This window comes from Colossoma macropomum, unplaced genomic scaffold, assembly GCF_904425465.1.
Source record: "Colossoma macropomum unplaced genomic scaffold, Colossoma_macropomum, whole genome shotgun sequence".
In the NCBI taxonomy this organism is placed as follows: domain Eukaryota; kingdom Metazoa; phylum Chordata; class Actinopteri; order Characiformes; family Serrasalmidae; genus Colossoma; species Colossoma macropomum.
Window position 1 is genome coordinate 15,837,417 of NW_023494809.1, and position 22,840 is coordinate 15,860,256.

General features: G+C 36.5%; 3 protein-coding genes across 3 annotated transcripts in view; all 3 read right to left on the reverse strand.

Moving 5' to 3' along the window:
- Positions 1-2,353, reverse strand: part of stau2 (staufen double-stranded RNA binding protein 2) — a 136,332-nt gene extending 133,979 nt beyond the window's left edge. The window contains 1 exon segment of the mRNA XM_036557975.1: positions 2,276-2,353. The gene's annotated coding sequence lies outside the window, so the exon portion shown is untranslated.
- Positions 2,354-4,510: 2,157 nt separating this feature from the next.
- flj11011l (probable ubiquitin-conjugating enzyme E2 W-B) lies at positions 4,511-12,979 on the reverse strand. The gene is made up of 6 exons (XM_036558759.1): positions 12,885-12,979; positions 10,773-10,864; positions 10,100-10,202; positions 7,215-7,370; positions 5,483-5,558; positions 4,511-5,390 (listed from the first exon to the last, which is right to left on the reverse strand). The coding sequence occupies exons 1-6, from the start codon at positions 12,897-12,899 to the stop codon at positions 5,377-5,379; spliced, it is 456 nt and encodes a 151-aa protein (XP_036414652.1). The 5' UTR covers positions 12,900-12,979; the 3' UTR covers positions 4,511-5,376.
- An 891-nt stretch (positions 12,980-13,870) lies between these two features.
- On the reverse strand, positions 13,871-20,127 carry eloca (elongin C paralog a). The gene is made up of 4 exons (XM_036558757.1): positions 20,076-20,127; positions 18,427-18,458; positions 17,599-17,742; positions 13,871-14,390 (listed from the first exon to the last, which is right to left on the reverse strand). The coding sequence occupies exons 2-4, from the start codon at positions 18,428-18,430 to the stop codon at positions 14,200-14,202; spliced, it is 339 nt and encodes a 112-aa protein (XP_036414650.1). The 5' UTR covers positions 18,431-18,458; positions 20,076-20,127; the 3' UTR covers positions 13,871-14,199.
- Positions 20,128-22,840: the final 2,713 nt, after the last annotated feature.

Here is a 22,840-nt window from a genome sequence, read left to right on the forward strand (position 1 = left end):
CTTTTCCAGGGACGTACAATACATATTTCTACAAGACAACGCAAAACCACATTCTGCACACATTACAAAAGCATTGCTGCGGAAGGAGAGGTTGCGGGTGCTGGACTGGCCTGCCTGCAGTGCTGACCTGTGCCCTACAGAGAATGTGTGGTGCATTTTAAAAATAATTCACAAATGACAGTTTTAGTTTTCAGTTTTAATTTTAACATACTGTCCCAACTTTTCTGATTAGGGGGGGGGGTATACAGCAATAAACGGCCCTGCAGTAAACTCGTTTTGAAAAAGAAGAGCTGCTTTCAAATACAAACGGTTCATTTTTTTCTGGTTAATAAGCACACGGGATATGGGGCATGTAGTACAGTGGGTCTTTTTGGTCAGGAAAGTAAAGGTCCCCCTCTTGTAAATGTATTAAATACATAAACACTGCATCCATAACGCAGCTCTACCACAACTCATACAACTCAACTGCATTTATCGATTTTGGATCAGCAGCTGCTGAGTTAGTCTACCATTCCAGGTTTTCATTTTGGGTTTTTAATGACCGATTGAGGACAATTGAGACATTGGGGATGCACGATATATCATGTGTCAATCATTGTTGTGAAACTGGCCTCATCTGAAACTGGGATTGGCCAAAATGAGCATGACACACAATTTAAAAAGCTGTCATTTGTGAAAAACTCCTTTGTATACTGCTGCCTTATCAATTATGCTACGATCTCAACAATGCAAAAGTCCATATCTCGAAGTTTCTGTATGTGTTACTTTTTGAAATAAGAGTTTGTTGTAGTACAGTGGTCTCCAATCCTGATCCTGGAGAGCTACCTTCCTGCACAGTTTAGTTCCCACCTGTATCAAATAAGCTTCCCCACCCCTTACTGAACACCGACACATCTGATCCAGCCAATCCGGGACTTGGGAATAGGCTGATAAGCTGGAGCAGGTGTGGCAAATTGTGGTTGGAACTAGGTTCTGCAGGAAGGTGGCTCTCAAGGACTGGGTTGGAGACCACTGTTGTAGTATGTAAACAAACATACAGGTCACTCCCCAGTCCCTACAGTCATTTTTGCCCTGCCCATTCACAATGAATTCAAACAAAAGTGTTTCTGCATGGAGTGGTTTCTGAATGAAGCGCAACACAAAGCAGCCAATTAGAACAGGGCTCATTTAAATATCGGTCTTAAAGGTACAGTGGGGAATACTAGAGGATAAAGAGGGATTGGAAAATGGAAATTTTCAAATGAATTATGACTGCTCTTAACACAAAAAAAACAAACATAATGGGACTTCAGGGAAAAATATATAATACAAGAAAAGTGGAATATGTGCCCTTTAAAGACAGTAAATCACTGCAGCAATTTATAAAATGATGCTGAATGCTGATAAATTATTTGAAATTTATATTACACCCTTTAATAAAGTGGAGGGTTCCTTATCAAAGGCAGTGACAACTCAAATAACTACTTGAATGAATAAGTGGTTCTTCTACAGGTTTGAAAACCTGTACATGGTTCTTTAAAGAACCTTTAAAAACTGTTCTACATAACCATAAAAAGGACTCCGTTATAAGTTCATAAGTTCATAGCACTCTTAATTGACCACATTTTTGCGGCAAGTATAGAGTTGCATGAATATTTATTAACATTCAGACATAAACCTGAGTTTGTTTATTAAGCTTTAACGGTCAGTTGACCACGAAATCATACAACATTACCTCCGGAGGTAACAAATACAAAGTAGCAAGTGATAAAATGGTGCAAACGTGTGATAAATCGATATTATAGTAGCAGTTTATTTGGCGGCCTGCTGCTGGCTCACAGAGCTCTTTTTTTAGGATTCTTTCGTTCCACCTTAAAAGGCACAGCAGTTACATTCTGGCGCCTATAACCGCCTAATGTAGCTGCTGCACTATTTAAGGTGGAACGGAAAATTAAATAAGGAGCCCACTTCAGCTTCGCTGCTGGTCCTCTCGCCGCTCTCTGGAGCTCCATAGCCGGTTCTGAGAATGCAGGAGCTCGGCAATGTTTTATTTCAGTTAAAAAAAAAATCAAACAAATCCAGCCTGTTCTTCATTCTGACTGGCCCTGAGCTCACATCATCATGGCTGAAGCTCCAAACTGCCCCTCCGCATCTCAGACACACAAACACTTCCACAGGCCATAACTCAGGAGCGCCACAAGCAAAAACAGCCGCTACAAAACCCCTGCAGATCCACATGCAAACCGGTGCACAGCTCCAACATGAAACATTTACCCATTTTAATATGATATTTTACCTTTTTTCCACAGCCAGACCCACTCACACCTCCAACATCGGCAAACACTAAAGAGAACTGATGACACGGACCGAACCACTACATAAACACATCTCTGCTCTCTCCATAGCGTTTATGGTGAAAACATATTGATCACTGCTGATGTTTGATGTGATTGAATAGGGATTTAATTTAGTTGTAAACCCACTTTGTCTCAGAATAGACAGTATTTGTGTTCAGCTCAATATAGAACCCCCTTCTGTTTTATGTACAATGGTACAGTCCGACTTCCTGCTCTGCACAGCGGCCGTTCCGGCACATGAAAAACAGAATTAAAGTCCCTATAACCTGCTATGACCAGCCTGGCTACTGACTGGACATTTGATAATAAACAGCTAAATATTTCTTCAGGTCAGAATCTCAACTGCAAAACTCAGAGAAAATACATTCGGTTAGGTTGCGTCTTTCTCCAGCTCTATTGACTTTGTTTATATTTTACTATTTGTTTATTTATTCATTTGGAGAAAGAGATTAATTCAATGGAAACCAGTTTTCATTATTTTAACCAATAGGCATATATGTGCGTGTATGTGTGCTTAAATGAAGATTTTAATTCCAAAAACCTCATTTACCACAAAAATAACATCAAATAAAAAGAATCGTCATACAGTTTCATGCAAAATTTAAACATCCCCAGTCAATTCACTTTCTTATTTTTGGTGCAAATATGTTCACACATCCTCTACAAGGAACAATCTTAATTATGGTATTTCTCTGCAAATTTTTGTACACAATTTCTATTTATTCACTGAGTTTTACATATTTGGAAAAAAATAAAACTTAAAATATAGAATGTGCCATAACATTTTAAACTTTTGCACAGACTACATTATATGCTGGGTTTTGTGTCCAATATGTGATATAATAATGTACATAATTTGAAAAATTATTTAACTTACATTACATCATAAGGTGTTTATTCCTTCTTCATAAACACACACACACACACACACACACACACACACATACATATGTATGTATATACACACACACACGTATGTATGTATATACACACACACACGCATGTATGTATACACACACACATACACACACACATACACACACACTATTTTGGATTAGCTATAAATAAACTTCAAAATCTTCCTCCACACCTTACCCCGGGTACCCCCTCCCACACACACTCACACACACACCCCCCGACTCACAAAGAGAAAACAAGACAAATGAACTAAGAATGAAATATTCAAGTATTTCTGAACAAATGGCAACAAAATACATCTTTGGAGTGAGTGACATTATCAGAAACATTGTGGAAGCCCACCAACCAACCAACCAAACACATACACATTTGTACATATCTGACTGCCACAGCAGCAGCCCATCAGCTTAACTTCTCTGGATGCATGAGCAAGAGCGTTTAGAAAAACTCCAGCTTTCAAATTCTTCTGCTCATTTGCAAAAAGTGCAAAAAAATGGCAAAATAATCAAATTTGTGCTCCGTGGTAACATTATTTACTTAATCTACAAGAGGACCATGCTGCTGAAATTAACTTGCAATTCAAAAGAGCAATACACATACAATTTAGGCATACACATCTTGTTTTTGTTTTGTTTTTTTGTTTTTTTAAATATGTAACAGTCCTTCAGGAGAAAATATCATAAAATGTAAAATTTCTGTAGGAAGGTGATATCTTCTTGGAAAAAAGTACCTGAGGCAGAAGAGAGTGACCAGGGGAACCAACACTAGAACCGTTAATTACACCAGCTAGAATGATATGGAAATATGCACTTTCAAACCTTCTAAAAACCCTTTAAACACTTAAAAACAAAGACAATATTGTATTTTCAATATAAAACACATAAATAAAACAGCAACACAGATGTTTTGCCCGCATTCATCACAATAATGATTTCATCCATTATAGCTCAGTGCATATGACTGCAGACAGATGCTTTTTAAAATCAGTTCAGCTCTTGGTTTGACAATTGATGTCAAATATTTAGACCAATTACTAAAACGTTTCGTCAAAGTAATGCAAGGAAAAAGAGGCTATTGTTGAATAACAAAATACAGCAGAGACAGCAGAGCAACACAAACCCTACTAACTTAAAGTGGCAAGCAATGTTTACAATAATTATTCTGTACCTTTAAGATGGTATACACCACCTTACAGTGCATAAAAACTGAATTTGGGAACAAGTAACAAAAATAAACAAATGAACAGAGATGCAGCACATCCTCTAGATTTTAAAGGGGAATTCCACAAAATCTTAAAAATTTTTGCATAAATAAATGAATAAGATGTAAACAAAGTCTTTCAGAGTGGTTTGGTGTGAAATGCTCAATTATAAAGAAACTTGTATAGTCAGGACTGTTGGAAGAGTACATGAAGGGCATTGAGAAGCAAACCGGGCCCCAAAGAAAACTTATTATGGATTTACCACTATTTTACCATCATCAACATTACATGCAAAAATTCAGAAGACACGTGTAGGTTCACTTGGGGTTTTGGACAGTAAATAAAATGGCTTTGTATGTCTTGTAGACATATAGTTCCTATCACCACCACTGTAAAGAAATCTGAGTCTCTACAACGGACCACTCAACTATTCTGAATAACTTTGTTTACATCTTAACCACTGAATTATGCAGACACTTTAAAAAAATGGATGGAATTCCCCTTTAAAGCTAAAATCTCTTCCAGACAATCCACATGATTTGGATTTCCATCAGTATTGCACAACAGACACATAATCAATACATAAAACAAAGTGAAACCATACAATAATACATAGATTTAAAAAGGAATAACCTCACTATCCCCCCAGAAAGAAAAGACTCACTGCATGAAACGACTTCCTGCTGAAATCAATCCCATTTATGTGTATTTCCATTGCTTATTTGCAACATCATTATTCTAACCTTTGCAAATCTGCACTCTGCATCTGACTGTCCTTCTCATAACAGGTCAGATCTTCCGGATCATCTGCAGTCCATATTTTCCAGTTCAGGGTCCAGAGTCCAAAGACTTAATGATTAAAAAAGTGCTTATTTTTGTCAGGAGGACTTCTTTCTTCTAAGTGTATTACAAAGTTTAATATTAACATGTATCATCTGCAAAAAGAACAGTGCAAACAAATCATTTACAAAGCTCATCTGTTAATTACATATACTGCATTATTCATATTCAAAACCAATATTCTCACCATGATACCACCATTTTGTCTTCTTTGGATTTTTATTACATGTCCGTACATAAAAGGAGTTATCAGGAGGCCGCCTCTGCAATAAAAAAATACATGTACTCATAAATAAATACAGTAATACACACAGAGTGTGCTTTGAAAATGTACAGTTACAGACTGCAGCCCATCTGTTACTGCAGTTTATCAGCCCCTTCTACACCATTCATCACTGAAAAGAGTGTAGAATCTAGTAACGTACCGATAATTTAATATCTTATTTCATTATTGAGAAGAAGAGAAGGTATGGCTGTTAGCCATCTGGTTGTGTTCTGGTCAAATTTGACTGATTTATTGTGTTTCCCTATCATAAATATACATTTTTTCATCTAATTTTCATAAGACTTTGTTAACTTCTCTTAAAAGTATTACATCATACATTTTGAAAACATATTTGACACACATCCAATATTGTAATAAGGTATTACATGTAGTCAGCTTGAAAATGTAATAAAATTCCCAATAAGCTTTTCTGAGCATATTGTGGATATCATCAATACTTAACGAACACAGACTAACTAACTTTATTACAAAGTGAGCATAATTAGGTCTATTCAATTGGATATAGTGCAGTGCAGTTTGTAAAACATTGAATAAAAATTATTGTACGTGTAGGATTATTATTATTATTATTATTATTATTACTATTATTATTATTATTCCATAATAGTATTACAGTATTTTTATACGTGGTGTTACAGGTTTTATTTTGTCTGTTTATAACTTATCAATCTCAGAAAAACTAATTATTGTAATGGATCTTGTGAATCGTGAAAACATCTTAAAATATTGTGATATAACATTTGTAAAAAAGTAGGGGTGGGCAATTTGGTATTGTGACATTATGATATAGCACTGTGATATTTTGCCATATGGCCCACCTCTATAATAAAGTATTACATTATCTGTAAAAGTACTGTTACATTATCAGCTAAGGCACTGTATTAAATTATTGGGCAAGTTACTACATTGTTGGGTTACATTTTTGATCAAGTTAATTTTGATCAAGCAATTTTTTATTACATTACATTATTGTAAAAGTATTACAATCTTGGGTTCTACCAAGATTGAATTAATCTATGTGATGTCTGGAAGCACCCAGGAAAAAATGGAACTAAACTTTGTACTTCAAACTAGTTCACAAGATATCAACTACTTTTTTTTATAAAAGAAATTCTTGTTACTTTTTACTGAATTTATGTTTATTTGCAACACAGACACATGCTAAAGCTGGTGGGCAACGTCCTGAACTTGTTATTCGTCAAGTATCAAGCGTAACTGCAAAGATACTCAGCTCAGATCCTTAGCATTCACTATTTTATAAGTGTAGTGGAGGAAGTAAATGAAATAAAATAGAAATAAATTAATACATAACTTAATAAATACATATAGAATTAAATAAATACATAAAGAAATAAATCATATATTCATTCATTTACAGTGTATTTTTACTGTAAATAGTGTTTTACTTTTTCTGATACTCATCTATTTCTTTCCGTTTTTATATGTTAATTAAATATTTTGGCACTTCTCGTCCTCAACACATTTCAATTGGTCTATTCATCATTAAATTTACACATAATGTAAAGGGCAGCTGGACTTTTCATATATATATATATATATATATATATATATATATATATTATTAACACCAGTAATTGGTCTCTCCTGCTGCCACAAATGTAGGTCTGCTCACCTTGTCTTTGCAGCTGGAGAGCATGCTAATAATGCTAAGACAGACTGACTGCACTGAGAGCGCTGGTGACCAGTCCTCTGTTAAAATGGACAGGCAGATGTGGCCGTTGCTATAAACATGAGGATGGATGGGTATGTTATCTCCTGTGAACATTACCTGCTCAAAAACACAGACAAGAGCACAGAGTTATTAGAATTTCTCTATCCTGCTGTGACAAACATAAACACTAGAATTAAATCTGCAGCGGATGATGTTAAAGGATAAAAGCTCTCAAGGTTGTACCTTCAAGTGATAATTCAGTATAAAATGTAGCCAATTAGCTACAAGATGTTTGGCATCTGAAGTTTGAAGTTTCCATTCATCTTCTCAAACCTCACCCTTCTCTGTCAGTGGAGCTAGAAGAAACCATGCCTGCAGTTTGCACAACGCTATCTGGTGGAGTATACATTTCCATTTCTTACATTAGCCTCATAGCAGAGCCAGTTTAAGGGAAGCCATGACCACTTTCGCAAATCATTAGCTATTCAAGAACATCACTGGGCAACACTAGACAACGCTGTGAATAAGTCTTCAGTGAATGGGAGTAAATGGAGGTAAACAGCTAAAATTTCATTTTGGAAAGCAGAAGAATGTATTACATAAAATAATATATTAAATTATACTTTTTCGGCAGCAACTGCTACTGAGGTCTGAGTTCTAATTGGTTAGCACTGCTGCTACTGAGTGCAAATTGGTTAGAACTGCTGCTAATAAGTGCTGATGGGTTAGCATTTCTGCTACTGAGGGCTAACTGTTTAGCATTACTGCTACTGAGTGCTGACTGGTTAGCAATACTGTTACTGAGTACTAATCGGCTAGTATTACGGCTACTGAGTGCTAATTGGTTTGAATTATTGCTACAGAGTGCTAATTGGTTGGCGTTGCTGTTATTAAGTGCTGAGTGGCTAGCATTACTGCTACTCAATGCTAAATGGTTGGAATTACTGCTATTAAATGCCAATTGGCTAGCATTACTGCTACTGAATGCTATTTGGTTAGCATTACTGCTACTGAGAGCTGACTGGCTGGTGAGGTAATCAGCTCATTGGCTTAGTACAGTGGTTTGTGCTCTTTTAACTGTTCAGAAAACTCATAAATATGACAACAGTGTTGTATAAACAGACACTGGATGGATTTGTCAGTATAAGAAGGATTTTTAAATACACAAAAGCTCTATGAAAAAACCCACTCATTTTGGACTCTCTCAGGCGCACCCTCTAGTGTGTGACCAACATGGAAGACATTACTAAGCGGCAGTGCTGCTCACTACAAACTAAACGATCTTCAGACACCAAGCATGTCCTAGCTGAGGGTAAAGAGGGAAAACCACTTTAATAGGTAATAATAAGTAATAAGCATAGTAAGTATAAGTAAGTAATTAGAATGAAGCCGATTTGGACAACAAGGACAGGAGCTATGGGGAATTTGGCATGGATCCATCCTCACAAGAGGGACCCTGTTCATCAAATCATACCACACCATGGAATTCAGCTCTAATCACAAACACTTCTTCACACAAACACTACAGACTGCATTAACTTCACCCAACAGCTCTGAGCTTAAGAGCCAAACTCTTCACCTTATCACATACTCTAACTTTAAAAGGAACACATAGAGAACACACTATAAATATAAATATATCTTCTTTTCTTTCTTATCTTACTTCCTTCCTTCTACCAGTCTTGTTCACTTGTTTCCTTCTTTCCTTTCTTTCTCACTTATTTTTTCCCTTCTGCATATTTTTCCCTTCTTCCTTCTCCTGAAAGAGTTCTGGAGTTTTCTTTTCTGACAGAGACAGTGATGATACGTAACACGTTCTGTGCGATACACAAAAACACAAAAGTCATTAAGTCAGTAAGTAATTTAGTTTGAAAAAAGTAGCCTCAGACCTCAGTCCTCAGACTGAACACAGCTATAGGAAACCATCGTACTTAAATAGTTAACTAGTTTTCCTTAAACAGTTAACAGTTAATTAAGGTCTCTTTGTAATGAAACATGCAGTTAGTGTTTAAGTGGTCTGAAGTTATAACCACTTTTGCTGTAGGCAGCATTGACTGGCATTTGATTGATTTGATGAAAACTGATTTTTATAGATTTTCCACGATTTAACCATCATCAAAATTACATATAAAAACCCAGAAGACTTGTATAGGTTCACTGGTGGTTTTGGATAGTAAATAAAATGGCTATATTTGTGTTGTAGACATTGCGACCGCTGGTTCCTGTCACCACCACTTTAAAAGAGTCTCTTCAATGAACAATTTCACATCAAACCACTCTGAATGACTTTGTTTCTCATTTTCAAAAATTTCTACATAATTCAGCAAATATATGAAATATATATGACAGACTTGACCTGTAGGATATTATATTATGTAGTTCTGTGTCAATAACTTACCGTACAAACTCTAATAATTAAAAAACAGCATGATTTAGTCATTCAGTGTTTATTTAGTTAATTTAATCAAACTAAAGACAAATAAGGCAAAACTGAGTTTCACAATTCATCACTAAGAAGGAGCAGCTGCCAGCAATAGCTGAGCAAGTAAACGACACTGATTTATAGCCACAGAAATATTAATGTAGGAAAAACACAGATTATAGCTCGAAGGACCGTTAGAGCTATAGGAAACCATCGTACTTAAATAGTTAACTAGTTTTCCTTAAACAGTTAACAGTTAATTAAGGTCTCTTTGTAATGAAACATGCAGTTAGTGTTTAAGTGGTCTGAAGTTATAACCACTTTTGTTGTAGGCAGTACTGACTGGCATTTTTACAAGGGATACTGTAAACAGTGACTAAAAAATGTGTGTACTCCACAGTTCACATCACAATCAACACTGTACCTGAGGCGAGTCAAAGGGATATCGACTACTGAATTTGAAAAGCAGCTGAAATTTTTCTCCTTCATAAAGAGTACCAGAGGCTCCTTCCATATCTACAATCCACCTGCAAAACACACAACAGCAATGAGTTCAGAATATATCAATACAAAACATCAGCAAAGCAACAAAGACAGCATCATAACAAATGATTATCATTTTTCCTCATCATCACTGTGTAACAGAGCCCAGAATTATAGGCTCTCTTGATATGTCTATGTTGTCCTGCATATTCATTGTAATTTAGTGTACTGAACTGTGCTGCTCTCTTTAATTCCAATCAGTATAGTACATGTCTTGGTCACTTGTATGGTCAGGTAAACACATTTTCTTGTATATGTAGCTCCTGTGCTATGAACAAACCATTGGAATAACCCCAAGTTGTATTAACCCTGTGCTATAAAATAAACTATAGAAATAATCCAAGGTGTCTTGATTGATTAAATTGTCCTTCTTTGAGCAGTTTTGACATGATACTGAGCTGGTAAACAATGATATTTTGGAGAGCGTTGGATCCAGCTTCCTCTGAAACACTGACTAGAAAGGAAGACGAAAAGAAACCCTCACATCAGGATGAACAAGTTCAGCAGCTTGCTGTCAGGCTGGCACCTCATATTTGACATTCCTTGCAACTTACTGTGTTATTGTATTCTGTACACTTTTTTCATTCAGAGTCATTCCAGGAGGCGGATCGTTCTGCAAGGCCAACAGTTCTTTCTGAAGCCTTTTCTGTTGAGGAAAAAGACAGACGCGTTATTTGAGGAACAACACAGATGCTAAAATTGAATTCAGTGAAAGAATGAATGATATTCACAAGAATGAGAAATATTTTAATGAATTTATTTCTATCAACCTAAAATAATATGAACAGACAGACACACAATAGAAATAAATATTGGTGATGGAAGCATGACCATATGAAAGGGGAATTTTAGAGAGTTTTCTAAATACCTGCATATTTGAATCTTTAAGACCTTTTTCAGAGGAGTTTGACACGAAATGTTCCGTCCTCAAGTCAGAATTGTTCACAGTGGTGGTGACAAGACCCAGACATCCACCATCTAAAAGCTCCCTCACAAAGTTATTACATGAAATGGTTATGAACACGCTGCCTGATTTCTAAGACACTGTTTTACAATAGTTTTGAGAAGGTTCTGGCTTAAACTGTATTAAAATCCATTCAGGGTGTGGGGTGTATGCAGCATGTTGTTAGGCAAAATAGACCCACACAAAACTGATTTTTATAGATTTTCCACGATTTAACCATCATCAAAATTACATATAAAAACACAGAAGACTTGTATAGGTTCACTGGTGGTTTTGGATAGTAAATAAAATGGCTATATTTGTGTTGTAGACATTGCGACCGCTGGTTCCTGTCACCACCACTGTAAAAGAGTCTCTTCAATGAACCATTTCACATCAAACCACTCTGAATGACTTCGTTTCTCATTTTCAAAAATTTCTACATAATTCAGCAAATATATGAAATATATATGACAGACTTGACCTGTAGGATATTATGATATTATGTAGTTCTGTGTCAATAACTTACCGTACAAACTCTAATAATTAAAAAAAACAGCATGATTTAGTCATTCAGTGTTTATTTAGTTAATTTAATCAAACTAAAGACAAATAAGGCAAAACTGAGTTTCACAATTCATCACTAAGAAGGAGCAGCTGGCAGCAATAGCTGAGCAAGTAAACGACACTGATTTATAGCCACAGAAATATTAATGTAGGAAAAACACAGATTATAGCTCGAAGGACCGTTAGAGCTCAATGTTTTTTTATATAATCTAATTAACTGTTCAGTTTTTATAATCCTACTGTAGCTGGGTCCAAATTCTCCAACAGCTCTGATCCTGATATTTCTGGTTTATTTCTGTTAATAAATGTTGTTTTAGAGAATTTTCGATTTCTGTTTTAACGCCAAACGTCAAAACGGCTGAAATTACGAGACACAAAAACGGCTAATATTACGAGATACAGAACCCATTTATTGCTGTTTGGAGAGTATAAACGCTGGAGGACTTTAATTCTGCTGAGACAGAAACTGACACAAATAAATCTGTTTTGAGCTTAATGTAATGTTATACACCTGAAGGAAGGCCAGCACAGACATTCAGAAATAAAAAATCATAATAATACCCAAACAAGAGAAAAGCCGAGAGAGTTAATCAGGGTAAAGACAAATCAGCAGGTAGCTTAGCTTAGCTTAGCTCAGCTCAGCTCAGCAACCCAGACCCGGTTAGACTGCAGCAGGTTACCGGAGCTAAGCTAGCTAACGAAGCTGAAGTTGGCTTCATGTTCGAATTTTCCTTTCCACCTTAAATGGAAGCAGTTACAGACTGGTGTCTCAGAGGCGCCAGAACGTAACAGCAGCACCATTTAAGGTGGAGCGGGATAATAAGCCAACTTCAGCTTCGTGCTAAGCTAGCACGGCGTTAGCATTTATTAAACAGCAGGAATAAATAATTTAACCACAGATTATGGGCAATTAAAATCACACAAATTAACTCCATCACCGAATCCATTTTGCTAAAGGAGGTGCCGGCAGCGCAGTGCGGGCAGAGTTAGGTAGGTTAGCTTAGTAATAAGTTGTGTGGCTAATAAAGCTCTGCAGTCAGACACGCATTAAACAGCGAAGCACTAAACAGCGGAGCTGACACGAAAATCCTCATCCAAAGAGTATAAAATAGACAACAAAACAGGGGAACAGGTGAGACTGACTGATACAGCTTACCTGCATCGACGCCATGATGGAGGCCCCAGCATCAGGACTGAACGCTCTCTCTCTCTCACTCACTCACACTCTCACACACACTCTCTCTCACACACACACACACACACACACACACACACACACACACACACACACACACACGTAAACACACACAGGGTCCCCTGACTCTGATACAGTAGCGTATATTTGATAATAATAGGGTCTATTTGCATATTGTACCAAATTTTCATTCAATGCAGCCACTAAGTACAAGTTATTCATTTTCAGGAGATATTTCTGAGAAGGTTACATCAACATGTAAAATGTATTTGGGATTACTTGGAAGGTGATGTAAAGCAGAACGTGCCAAAGCAACTGCTAAGACTAAATTCTGTAGGTGTAGAAAAATAACCCTGCAGATTTCTTTGAAAAAGTGAAAGCAGGTCTCCTGAAAAGAATGACAGCTGTAATAAAGGTGAAGAGTGGACGCACTAAACATGGAAAAAATCTTTATTAATTCTGTGTAGTTTTCTGATAAATTAGTTTACTTCTTTTTCTCTGATGCTGAAAAATGAATAACTTAAATTTAATGGCTGTTTTGACTGGAAGTGAAATAAATGAAGGCAGTGTCTGACTTTTGCATAGTACTTTACTTGCGTAGATACAATACATATGAGATGTTATTATGTTGTTATATTATTATAATATATACTCCTGTATATGTCCTCTTTTTCCTTCATTCTTATTATTATGATAATAATTATTGTTGCGATTATATTTTTTGATGTAATATACTTATTGTTCATTCATTTACCCATTGTGGTGATGCACACTATAATCAGTGTGTAATCACTATTCAGAATGAATTCAGATATTTATCTGAGCATCACATCCTGAGTATCAATAATAATGTTTATAAAGAGGAGTAATTTTGTGTGGGAAACTGATTTTACTATTATTTAGCTTCATGTTACAGTACAGAAGATTACCCAAACAACAAAAAAGTTTTTTTTTCACCTTATGTTTAATCAGCTTCAAAAAACCCACACAAGGATAATAAAACAACCATAAAGTGATGAGTAATGAATAATAAATGCATTAAAGCATTTTAAAATTCATTAAAACAAACTCCTAAAGCACATAATTAGAATACACAATCAGGCAATGTCTTTCTATTACAAACAAATCATTCTGTTCAAATAAGCACAGTACAAAACCAAACAAACAAACAATTCTGATAAACTCTGTACTCACTATTTAATCTGCAGTTCACTGCAAACAATTTAAATAAGCATATATTTAAAACGTCCTATGGAACAACTGAGCATTATTCTGTTTAACAGTCTAAAAAATTGGCAGCCATCAGCAGTTCCAGCGCGATCTCAGGAGCGATGGGGAATTCTGGGATTTCTGTGGAGCTGTTTGTGTAGCGAACTTTGTAAGTGAAGTACATGCACACTTTGGAGAGCACGTGCGACGGGATCTCCCGGAAATTGATCTCATTTGTTTCATTCTCTGCAAACTGACCTATAAGCAGAAAAAAAAAAACATTAAGTCAAGTAAAACACTGTTATGGGTCAATGTTTGTGTTTTTCTGTTGTAAAACTGCACAGAACCTAACGACCAAGCGAGCTGTTTTTCTCCTGAAACCATTTCCGATATCAACCAGTGTTGCCAGATTCCCACCTAACTGGGCAGATTTTGGTTGGATTCGGAGGGAAGAAAAGTTTTTTGGCAGTGGACAAAATCTTTGTCATGATTTTGGCAGGTTTTAAAATAAATAAACTGAATTTCTTAATAATGCAGCTGAAATCTAAACAGGCCTAACTTCTTAAATCAGTTCCTACAATTCATGACATTCATTTTATTCACTCCTGTTGAGACGTGGTTTCACAGGCCAGTGGAGGAGGCCAATGCAATGCCCACTGGCATCTTTCAGAATCTTAAAGTCAAGACATGAACTGAGTTGCACCGATTTTTTGTAAATTTGTACTTAAGTGTGTGTGTAGTCATTATTAAGTCCTTAGTTAACACTAGTTATTTTGAAATCCTTTTATCAAGTTTGGTTGCACCACAAATCCTTAAGTCATGTCTCACCTAGTAACAAATGACTAATATGTAAGTTGCTTTAAACTGACGATAACATGTTCAGAACCACTCTATAAACCTGCTGCCATGCAAATGCGACGACAGTTTGCTGACTTTTTCCATTCCATGAAAAAAATATGCAGAGAAGAGAATGATGTGTACAAGTTAAACTGAATTAAACTGAATACTTGTAGCCATTGTTTGTTTATTCTTGAATAGGGGTGCAACGATTATTCGACTTAGTCGACTAAAATCGACGACCAAATTAGTTGGCAACTAATTTACTAGTCAATTAGGTGATGACGTCATTACGCGTCTTTCTCGCGCTCATTAGGAACCTTTTGACATTACCGCTCACTGGAGACTTAACAACAGCGCGATGGCTGCCTCAGTAACAAAATCCTCAAAAGTGCTAAACTCAGAAAAAAGGTGGTCAGTTGTGCTCTTTGTAAAGCTGACCCTGGTTGGCACGGGAGCTCATCCTCCATTGTGGAGCTACTGAAGAGGAAACTCTTCGGCTCACTGGACGAAGAAGATTGAGCTCGGTAAGATGCGCCGCGTCCCAAACCGCATAATACCACACTAAATAGTGTGTAAAAATAGCGCTTATACCATTAGAAATGCACTCATTAGCGTAGTATGTGAAGTACAGAAGTGTGTGGTTTGGGACGCGGCAATAGTTGTACTAGCGAGCTGGTTAGCTAATGTTAATGTTAAATTCTGTCCTACTTCATGTTCTGAGCTGAGCTGTAACATTTTATATTTCGCATTGCAGGTTTTCTGCAATCGTTAATGGAGTTGGAACAGAGAAGCAAGTAACTATTATTCACAGCGACCCTGTTCACTTTCCATATAACGTTTACAGTTTTAAACACTGCATCGTTGTCTTAACACAGAGGCCGCCGGTGCGCTCAGATTCGGTGGACACCGGAGAGCGTTGGCAAAGTTCTCTCTTTTCCGCGAACGTTTAGCTCCACTCGCTAACAGTTTAAGGAGGTAGTTGTCTGTGACCATACAGGGCAGCTGGACAAAGGGTTACCGCTGAAATTAAGCGTTTACACAAAATCGTTGACATTTAACTGTTCATAGAGAAGTTTGCCACAAACATTCGCCACTTTCCCATCCGCTCCATCAGAGCGCGTCAGCGGGGAGTATCAGAGGAGAGCGAGACTCACAGCGGCACGGAGAGATACTGACTTTTCTCCGTTTCAATAAAGACCTGTGTTGTAAAATTCAGTTGCAGCAAAGTGTAGACAGACAGCAGAATGTACAGAGTGCACTGTCTAAATTTAAAGTTTAAATTTAGATAGATTTTTTATTTACTTGATTAAAGGAAAACTGATTTAGTTTTGTTAAATTGTATTGCTGCTACTTTATATTATAAAGTATATTATATTATAAAGTTATAAATTTTGACAGGAAAAATAAATTGTTTTTTGAGTTTTTTTATCATTTATATTAGCAGGAAAGTTCATTAAAAGAGTAAATAATTGAATGTTATTCATATTTGTCTTGATTGTTAGCTAGCAAATGCATAAAACAACCTCAAGCTAAATTTAAAAGCTAATAGCTACATAAAAGTTATTTGGTAATCTAGTGATTCATAATCCGAATAATCGATTATTTGACTATCAAATTAGTCGTTTGTTGCAGGCCTATTCTTGAATATTTCGTCACAACAACCAAATATGCGGTTTTTTAAACGATGGTTTCTGGCCAACAGACACAACAGCACCATCAGTTAAAACATTTCAGCAGCTGCTACGTCTCAATGAATAATGATTCTTAGTAGAAATGTGGGGTAATTTGGGGAAGGAGCCCACCAGAGTAAGATGCAGTCCTCTTATTTTCTCTCCTGATCAAATGATTTGGCCAAACCTAATCTTGACACATTCACTGAATGACTGTGGTCCAAACAGTTCTGCAATTTCAGCTGGATCGCTGCATTCCTGAGATTTTCCCCCAGAAACTTGGATCAGTTGATATATCATTGGATAATAGTGATGTATGCATTTATATTAAGTTGCACAAGAAAAGCTATTTTAAAGCTGGTTTTTATATACTATATTCCATTTCTGATAATAGATCCCTTAATATATCCTTTAATAATTATATAACTGAAGAGCTGACATTTTCTATTTTACTGTGATTTTTGTGATCTGTAAGCCATACACTGATCTTATTTGTAATTTAAAGTAGAAGAGCTGCACTTCAGAGTAATGGCAAACAAAGAAATCAGATGAAAACTGATGCAAGATTTCCCCTGTCAAGGAGTGGGAAATCTTGCCCTGACAGTGGGCAAAAATTGGCTACAGTTCCAGTCTATTTCCAATCTATTATTATTTGTGTTAGTATATGCATAATTCTGCTGATTTTACATATAGATAATAGTTTAATTTTACTGTAAAGAGACACTTTTTACAGGGGCTTCTTTCTCTAAACATAATGTAGAGTCTAAAGTACGAAGGTGGAGACGATCATACACTAACATTCTTTTTATGATTGCGCAAAGTTTTAAATTATATTGTCCTGGAAGGTTTATAAAATTCATTAGCTACAACTTTAAAATGACCATGACTGAGAAACATTCTGCCATGTGCAGTGATTCAGTGTGTCGGATCAGCGCATCAGTAGCAGGAACACTCACCTGGCCCACTCAGCATGGCTTTAATGGTGCCAGAGGTTAAAGCGTGTTCTCTCTTCACTATAAACTCATGCCCGTCTGAAGAGATGAGTTTTACATACAAAGCGTCTGGGCCCTCACAGCCACCGTATGTCTTCTCTTCACCATCTGGAAGAAATATTGCACAAGACATCCATACCACAATTCAGATATAGTGCTAATTACTTAATTATTGATTCAATCATAAGATTTAAAAGCAGGACCAAATAAATCACAGGACACATTCATGACACACCTGCTAAATCCATTCATGAGCAATAACTGTATTTAGTATGACACAGCTTGTTCTAATTGGTCTTAAAGGGGAATTCCATTAAGTTTTCAAAATTTCTATATAATTAAGTTGTTAAAGTTGTTACATCAAATGGTTATAAATACGCAACCTTAGACTTGGGCAATAAGGTGCTATTTTATCATTATCTTGATACATTTTATTATCCTGATACACAAGATGCTTTTCTGAGAATTCCGTTGTTATCATCAGCACTTACTGAACACTGACGAACCGCATGTTTCATTAAAAAGAGAACATGATTAGTGGATTTAGGGCAGTACACTATGTGAAATGTTGACTAGTTTTGATCACCACCACTGTAAACAAATCCAAGTCTCTACAATAAACCATTTCAAGTCAAACATATGATTTTAAAATTTCAGATATCGACATTAACAAGTTAACGAACAGGCTTGATGTTTCATCTTAGCAGGCTGACTTGGCTCATAGAAATGTTTAGATAATTCTACTTTTAAATATCTATACATTTTTTCCATTATTTTTATTTTAATACAGACCCATTCTTCCTTGGAGAGAGAGAGAGAAGTTCCTGCAAAACAGTACAGAGAAAAAAACACTGATGAAAACAGCACAGGAACGCTTGCTACTCCATAAATTAAATTACTTATTTAACCCATTATTATTCCCCAGGACTAAGTTAGGTAACTGTGTAACAGTAGGTTATCTAGATACAGGCAATTTGACTGAGAGGCTTAAAAGCTTAAAGGAAAATTCCACTATTTTTTCAAAATTTCTGCATAATTAAGTGGCTAAGATGGACACAAGGTCATTCAGAGTGGTTTGGTGTGAAATGCTCCATTCTAGAAAACTTCCCGAGTCAGAACTCTTCACAGCGGGACGTCCACCTCTAAAAGCTCCCTCACAGGAAGTTATTACATGAAATGGTTACAAATATGCATCCTGATGTCTGAGACATTGTTTTATGATAGTTCTGGCAGAGGGTTTTGGCCTTAAACGTATTTTTGTTAAACCTATTTATGGTGGAGAGGTACATGCAGGCCTTTTAAGGCAATATAGTCCCCACTATTTACCACCATTTTGTCATGATTAACATTACATAAGAAAACTAAGAACAGATGTGTAGGTTCACTGGTCATTTTGGACAGTAAATAAAATGGCTATATTTGTGTTGTTGACATCACAACTCCTGGTTCCTGTGACCACCACTGTAAAGGAATCAAGAAACCTGAGCCAACAGCTACGTTGCTCTGCAATGAACCATTTCACCTTAGACCACTCTGAATGGGTTTATTTACATCTCAACGACTCAAGCATGCAGAAATGTTGAAAAGTTGGTGGATTTCCACTTTAACACTGGTCTTATTCTGCCTTCAAGTCTTCGGAATCAGGTCCGTAAGTACAGTCTGATTTGTGTTCAAGTAGTTTTGGTTGGATAGGTAAGATAGATACACTAGAAATAATATTTCAGATATACTTTTGTTTAGCTGTCAAAGAGAGTCTGTGTATTTTGCGTTACTGCAACAAAGTAAAGAGCACAGGATGCTGATGAGAAGAGTGATGTTCTAATGCAGTCAGATGTATCACAACGTGCTTATATTTGTATATCCATGTGTGGATGGTTTTAGCCTGCAGTGTTAAGGGTATGGCTGATGAATAACTGAAATACAGTCAGTTTATCAGCGACTATTATTGTTTTAGTTGACACGCCCCCAACTCAGAAACTCGGGGTTCACTGAAAAATCCGAGTTTCCCACTAGTAAATACGACATTGTGGTGACGTTCATGTGCATTCATCTCGTAATTCTGATGTTTCCGACAGGACTTCAAGGCAGCATTATTTATCTTCAAAGTACTACCAATATTAACAGGCCTGGAGAAGAAACCCAGATAACACTTCTTTGCGCACACTCTAATAATACTTACTATTAAATAGTAAATAAATAGTAAACTCTTGAAAAACCAGGATGTCCAATCTCTAGTGTTGATACTTTAGCATAACAGCTAACACTAGCTGGTAACGGCCCTGATTAAACCCGAAAAACAATTAACTGTCTAATTTACTGTCTCTTCAATTTTGTCCAAAATCTGCATTATTAAACTTTAATTATATAAAAGTCGTATTTCTTAAAAGTGTTACTATTTAAATATAAAATTTGTTAAACATTTGATTTTTTCTCCGACTCACCAGCAGCGCTGAGGAAACACAAGACTGCACAGCGGCACTTCAGAATAAAAGTCTGTTAAACATTTAAAATAAAATAACATCAAATATAATAGAAATGAAATGGATTGTTATCTAACAGGAAGTTGCTGGATCAGAGGTTGGCTTGCTTACTTGCTTAATGTAATAAATAGGTGGAAAGCCTGAAGACGAATAGCAGTAATGCTTTCAATAACGTAAAACCTTATATTGCAGTTACGTATAAAGATGCACTGTGCTTAATAAAAAAGTCCTTACGTGTGTGAGATATGAGAAACTTAATGCATATTAAACTATAAAGGCTTTGCTTTAAATCTTTTCTAACTCCATAAGCTTTGAAAACCCTCTTTCCCTTGTAAGCAATGTTTAGTTTCGTGCGTTTCATCGTTGTTTCAGTGATGCGCCTCCAGCAGCGCAGTCCCCCATAAAGACTGACAAGTTTTGTATTCCCAGCAAGACTAGGAGAGATACAGTTCAAAATTCGTTTTGTATTGACTGTATCTTTTCTGGTGCTTCTCTTTTTTCCTGTAAATCAGGGTCACAGCTTTACAATGACTGATATATTTTGTTACCACGTGAATTCTAATACCTCTCTTAAATATTTTATCTGCAAAACATTTTATTGCTAAAAAACAATTATCAAATTTAATTCCAAAATTGTGTTTAAAATAGGAATGTAATAAATGATAAATGATAAGAAGAGCAACACTTTCCTTAAATATCTGGAGCTTTAAAACATACTTAAATCCCTTCATCATGATATGATTTCTTATATTTTATTTTTATATTCGATTGTATTTCACTTTATTTTAGACTATTTTGCTGCTGTTAATTTCAATGTAGTATAGCTATTATGAATAATTGCATGAGTAAAAAAAACCCATAAAGACTTTTCACTAATTTTCAACAGTTTTAAAATATCTTTTTATTTAATATAGATGACCGAAGCGAAGACATTTTTGTTTACTGCAAGTCCTTGATAAACAGCGCCCGTTTGTGTTCTTCAGTAGTGCGCCCTCCAGTGGTAACATAGTCTGATCATAATGAGCGTCTTTGAGAGAAAAAAAAACTCACTGTAAAGCATCAGAAAGAACCACTGAGAGGAACCAGCACTCAAAGGGGAAACCTAGAACAAGTTTATATGTATGGTAAGGATGTTTATGATTATGTAAAGATGATTAAGGCTACCTCTCAATTTTTGCAATGCCTCGTCTGTTACCATTTTCAAATCGACTGAAAACTTACTTTTTACACGTGCGTTTCGGTATTGTATTAACTTTGTTGTATTTTATTTTATACTTCATGTAAAACACAACAGGCTTGCAGAAACAAAACACCAAAAACGCACTGTCCAAATATTTATGGGCTGTAGCGTGTAATCTTATAAGAACTGTCATGTTACACGGGGTAGCATGAAGCATGGTGTAAGCTATGATTGACTCTTACACTTATGACTGTGCGGGCACTACACTACAGTTTATTTCAGTACAACCTAGCATTCGCTACAAAGTGAAGAGAGCTAGGAAGAAAAAACAGTTAATCAGCTAATTCAGCTGCTTTAGGCTTTTTTCGGTGAAATACATCCTTCTACTTTCTAAACTTAAAGGAAGGTTCTGGACAAGTGGTTAAAATTATTTTAACTTATCGTTTATAGCCATTTAGCTCCATCCACCCCAATTCATTGTGGACTTGCATGTGGGTGTCCTCTGCTGTTTTGCAGTCTGCCACGGGTCAACGATGAAGTACTCGTTGCTTATTGAATTGTGTCCGAGGAGGGTCGGCTTTGTGTGTGAGACTGTCTACCTTCCTTGTCCGTCGTGCCCTTCAGTTCAATCAAATTAGTTGATTTCCTGGCAAGGACCTGACTTTTAAGCACAGTCCACATACACTATATGGACAAAAGTATTGGGACACACCTCAATAATAACCTTAATTATTGAATTCAGATGTTTCATTCAGTCCCATTGCCACAGGTGTATAAAATAAAGCACCTAGCCATGCAGTCTGCCTTTATAAATGTGAAAGAATGGATCGTTCTAAAGCGCTCACTGAATTTGAGCGTGGTACTGTAGGATGCCACCATTGTCAGTTTGAGAATTTCTACCCTCCTAGATGATCAACTGTGAGTGGAATTACTGAAAAGTGGAAACGTTTACGAACCACAGCAACTCAGCCATGAAGTGTCAGACATTGTAAAGTTACAGAGCGGGGTCACCAAGTGCTGAGGCACATAGTGCATAAGTCACCAACGCTCTACTGACTCAATAACTGTGGAGTTCCAAACCTGGCATTAACATCAGCACAAAGACTGTGCATTGGGATCTTTATGGCATGGGTTTCCATGGACAAGTCTAGGACTGCATTGAGAAAACTGTAGTTTGGTGGAGGAGGGATAATGTTCTTTTTTTCAGGGGTTGGCCTAGACCCCAGGTTGTTTTTCAGGGGTTGGCCTAGACCCCTTAGTTCCAGTGAAGGGAAATCTTAATGCTTCAGCATACCAAGACATTTTGGACAATTGTATACTTCCAACTTTGTGGGAACAGTTGGGGAAGGGCCTTTTCTGTTCCAGCATGACTGAGCCCCAATGCACAACACAAGGTCCATAAAGGCATGGCCCGGCAAGTTTGGTTTGGAAGAACCTGACTGGCCCGCACAGAGCCCTGACCTCAACCCCACTGAACATGATCTAGAACGGAGACAGCGAGCCAGGCCAACATCAGTGTCTGACCTCACAAATGCTCTTCCCACAG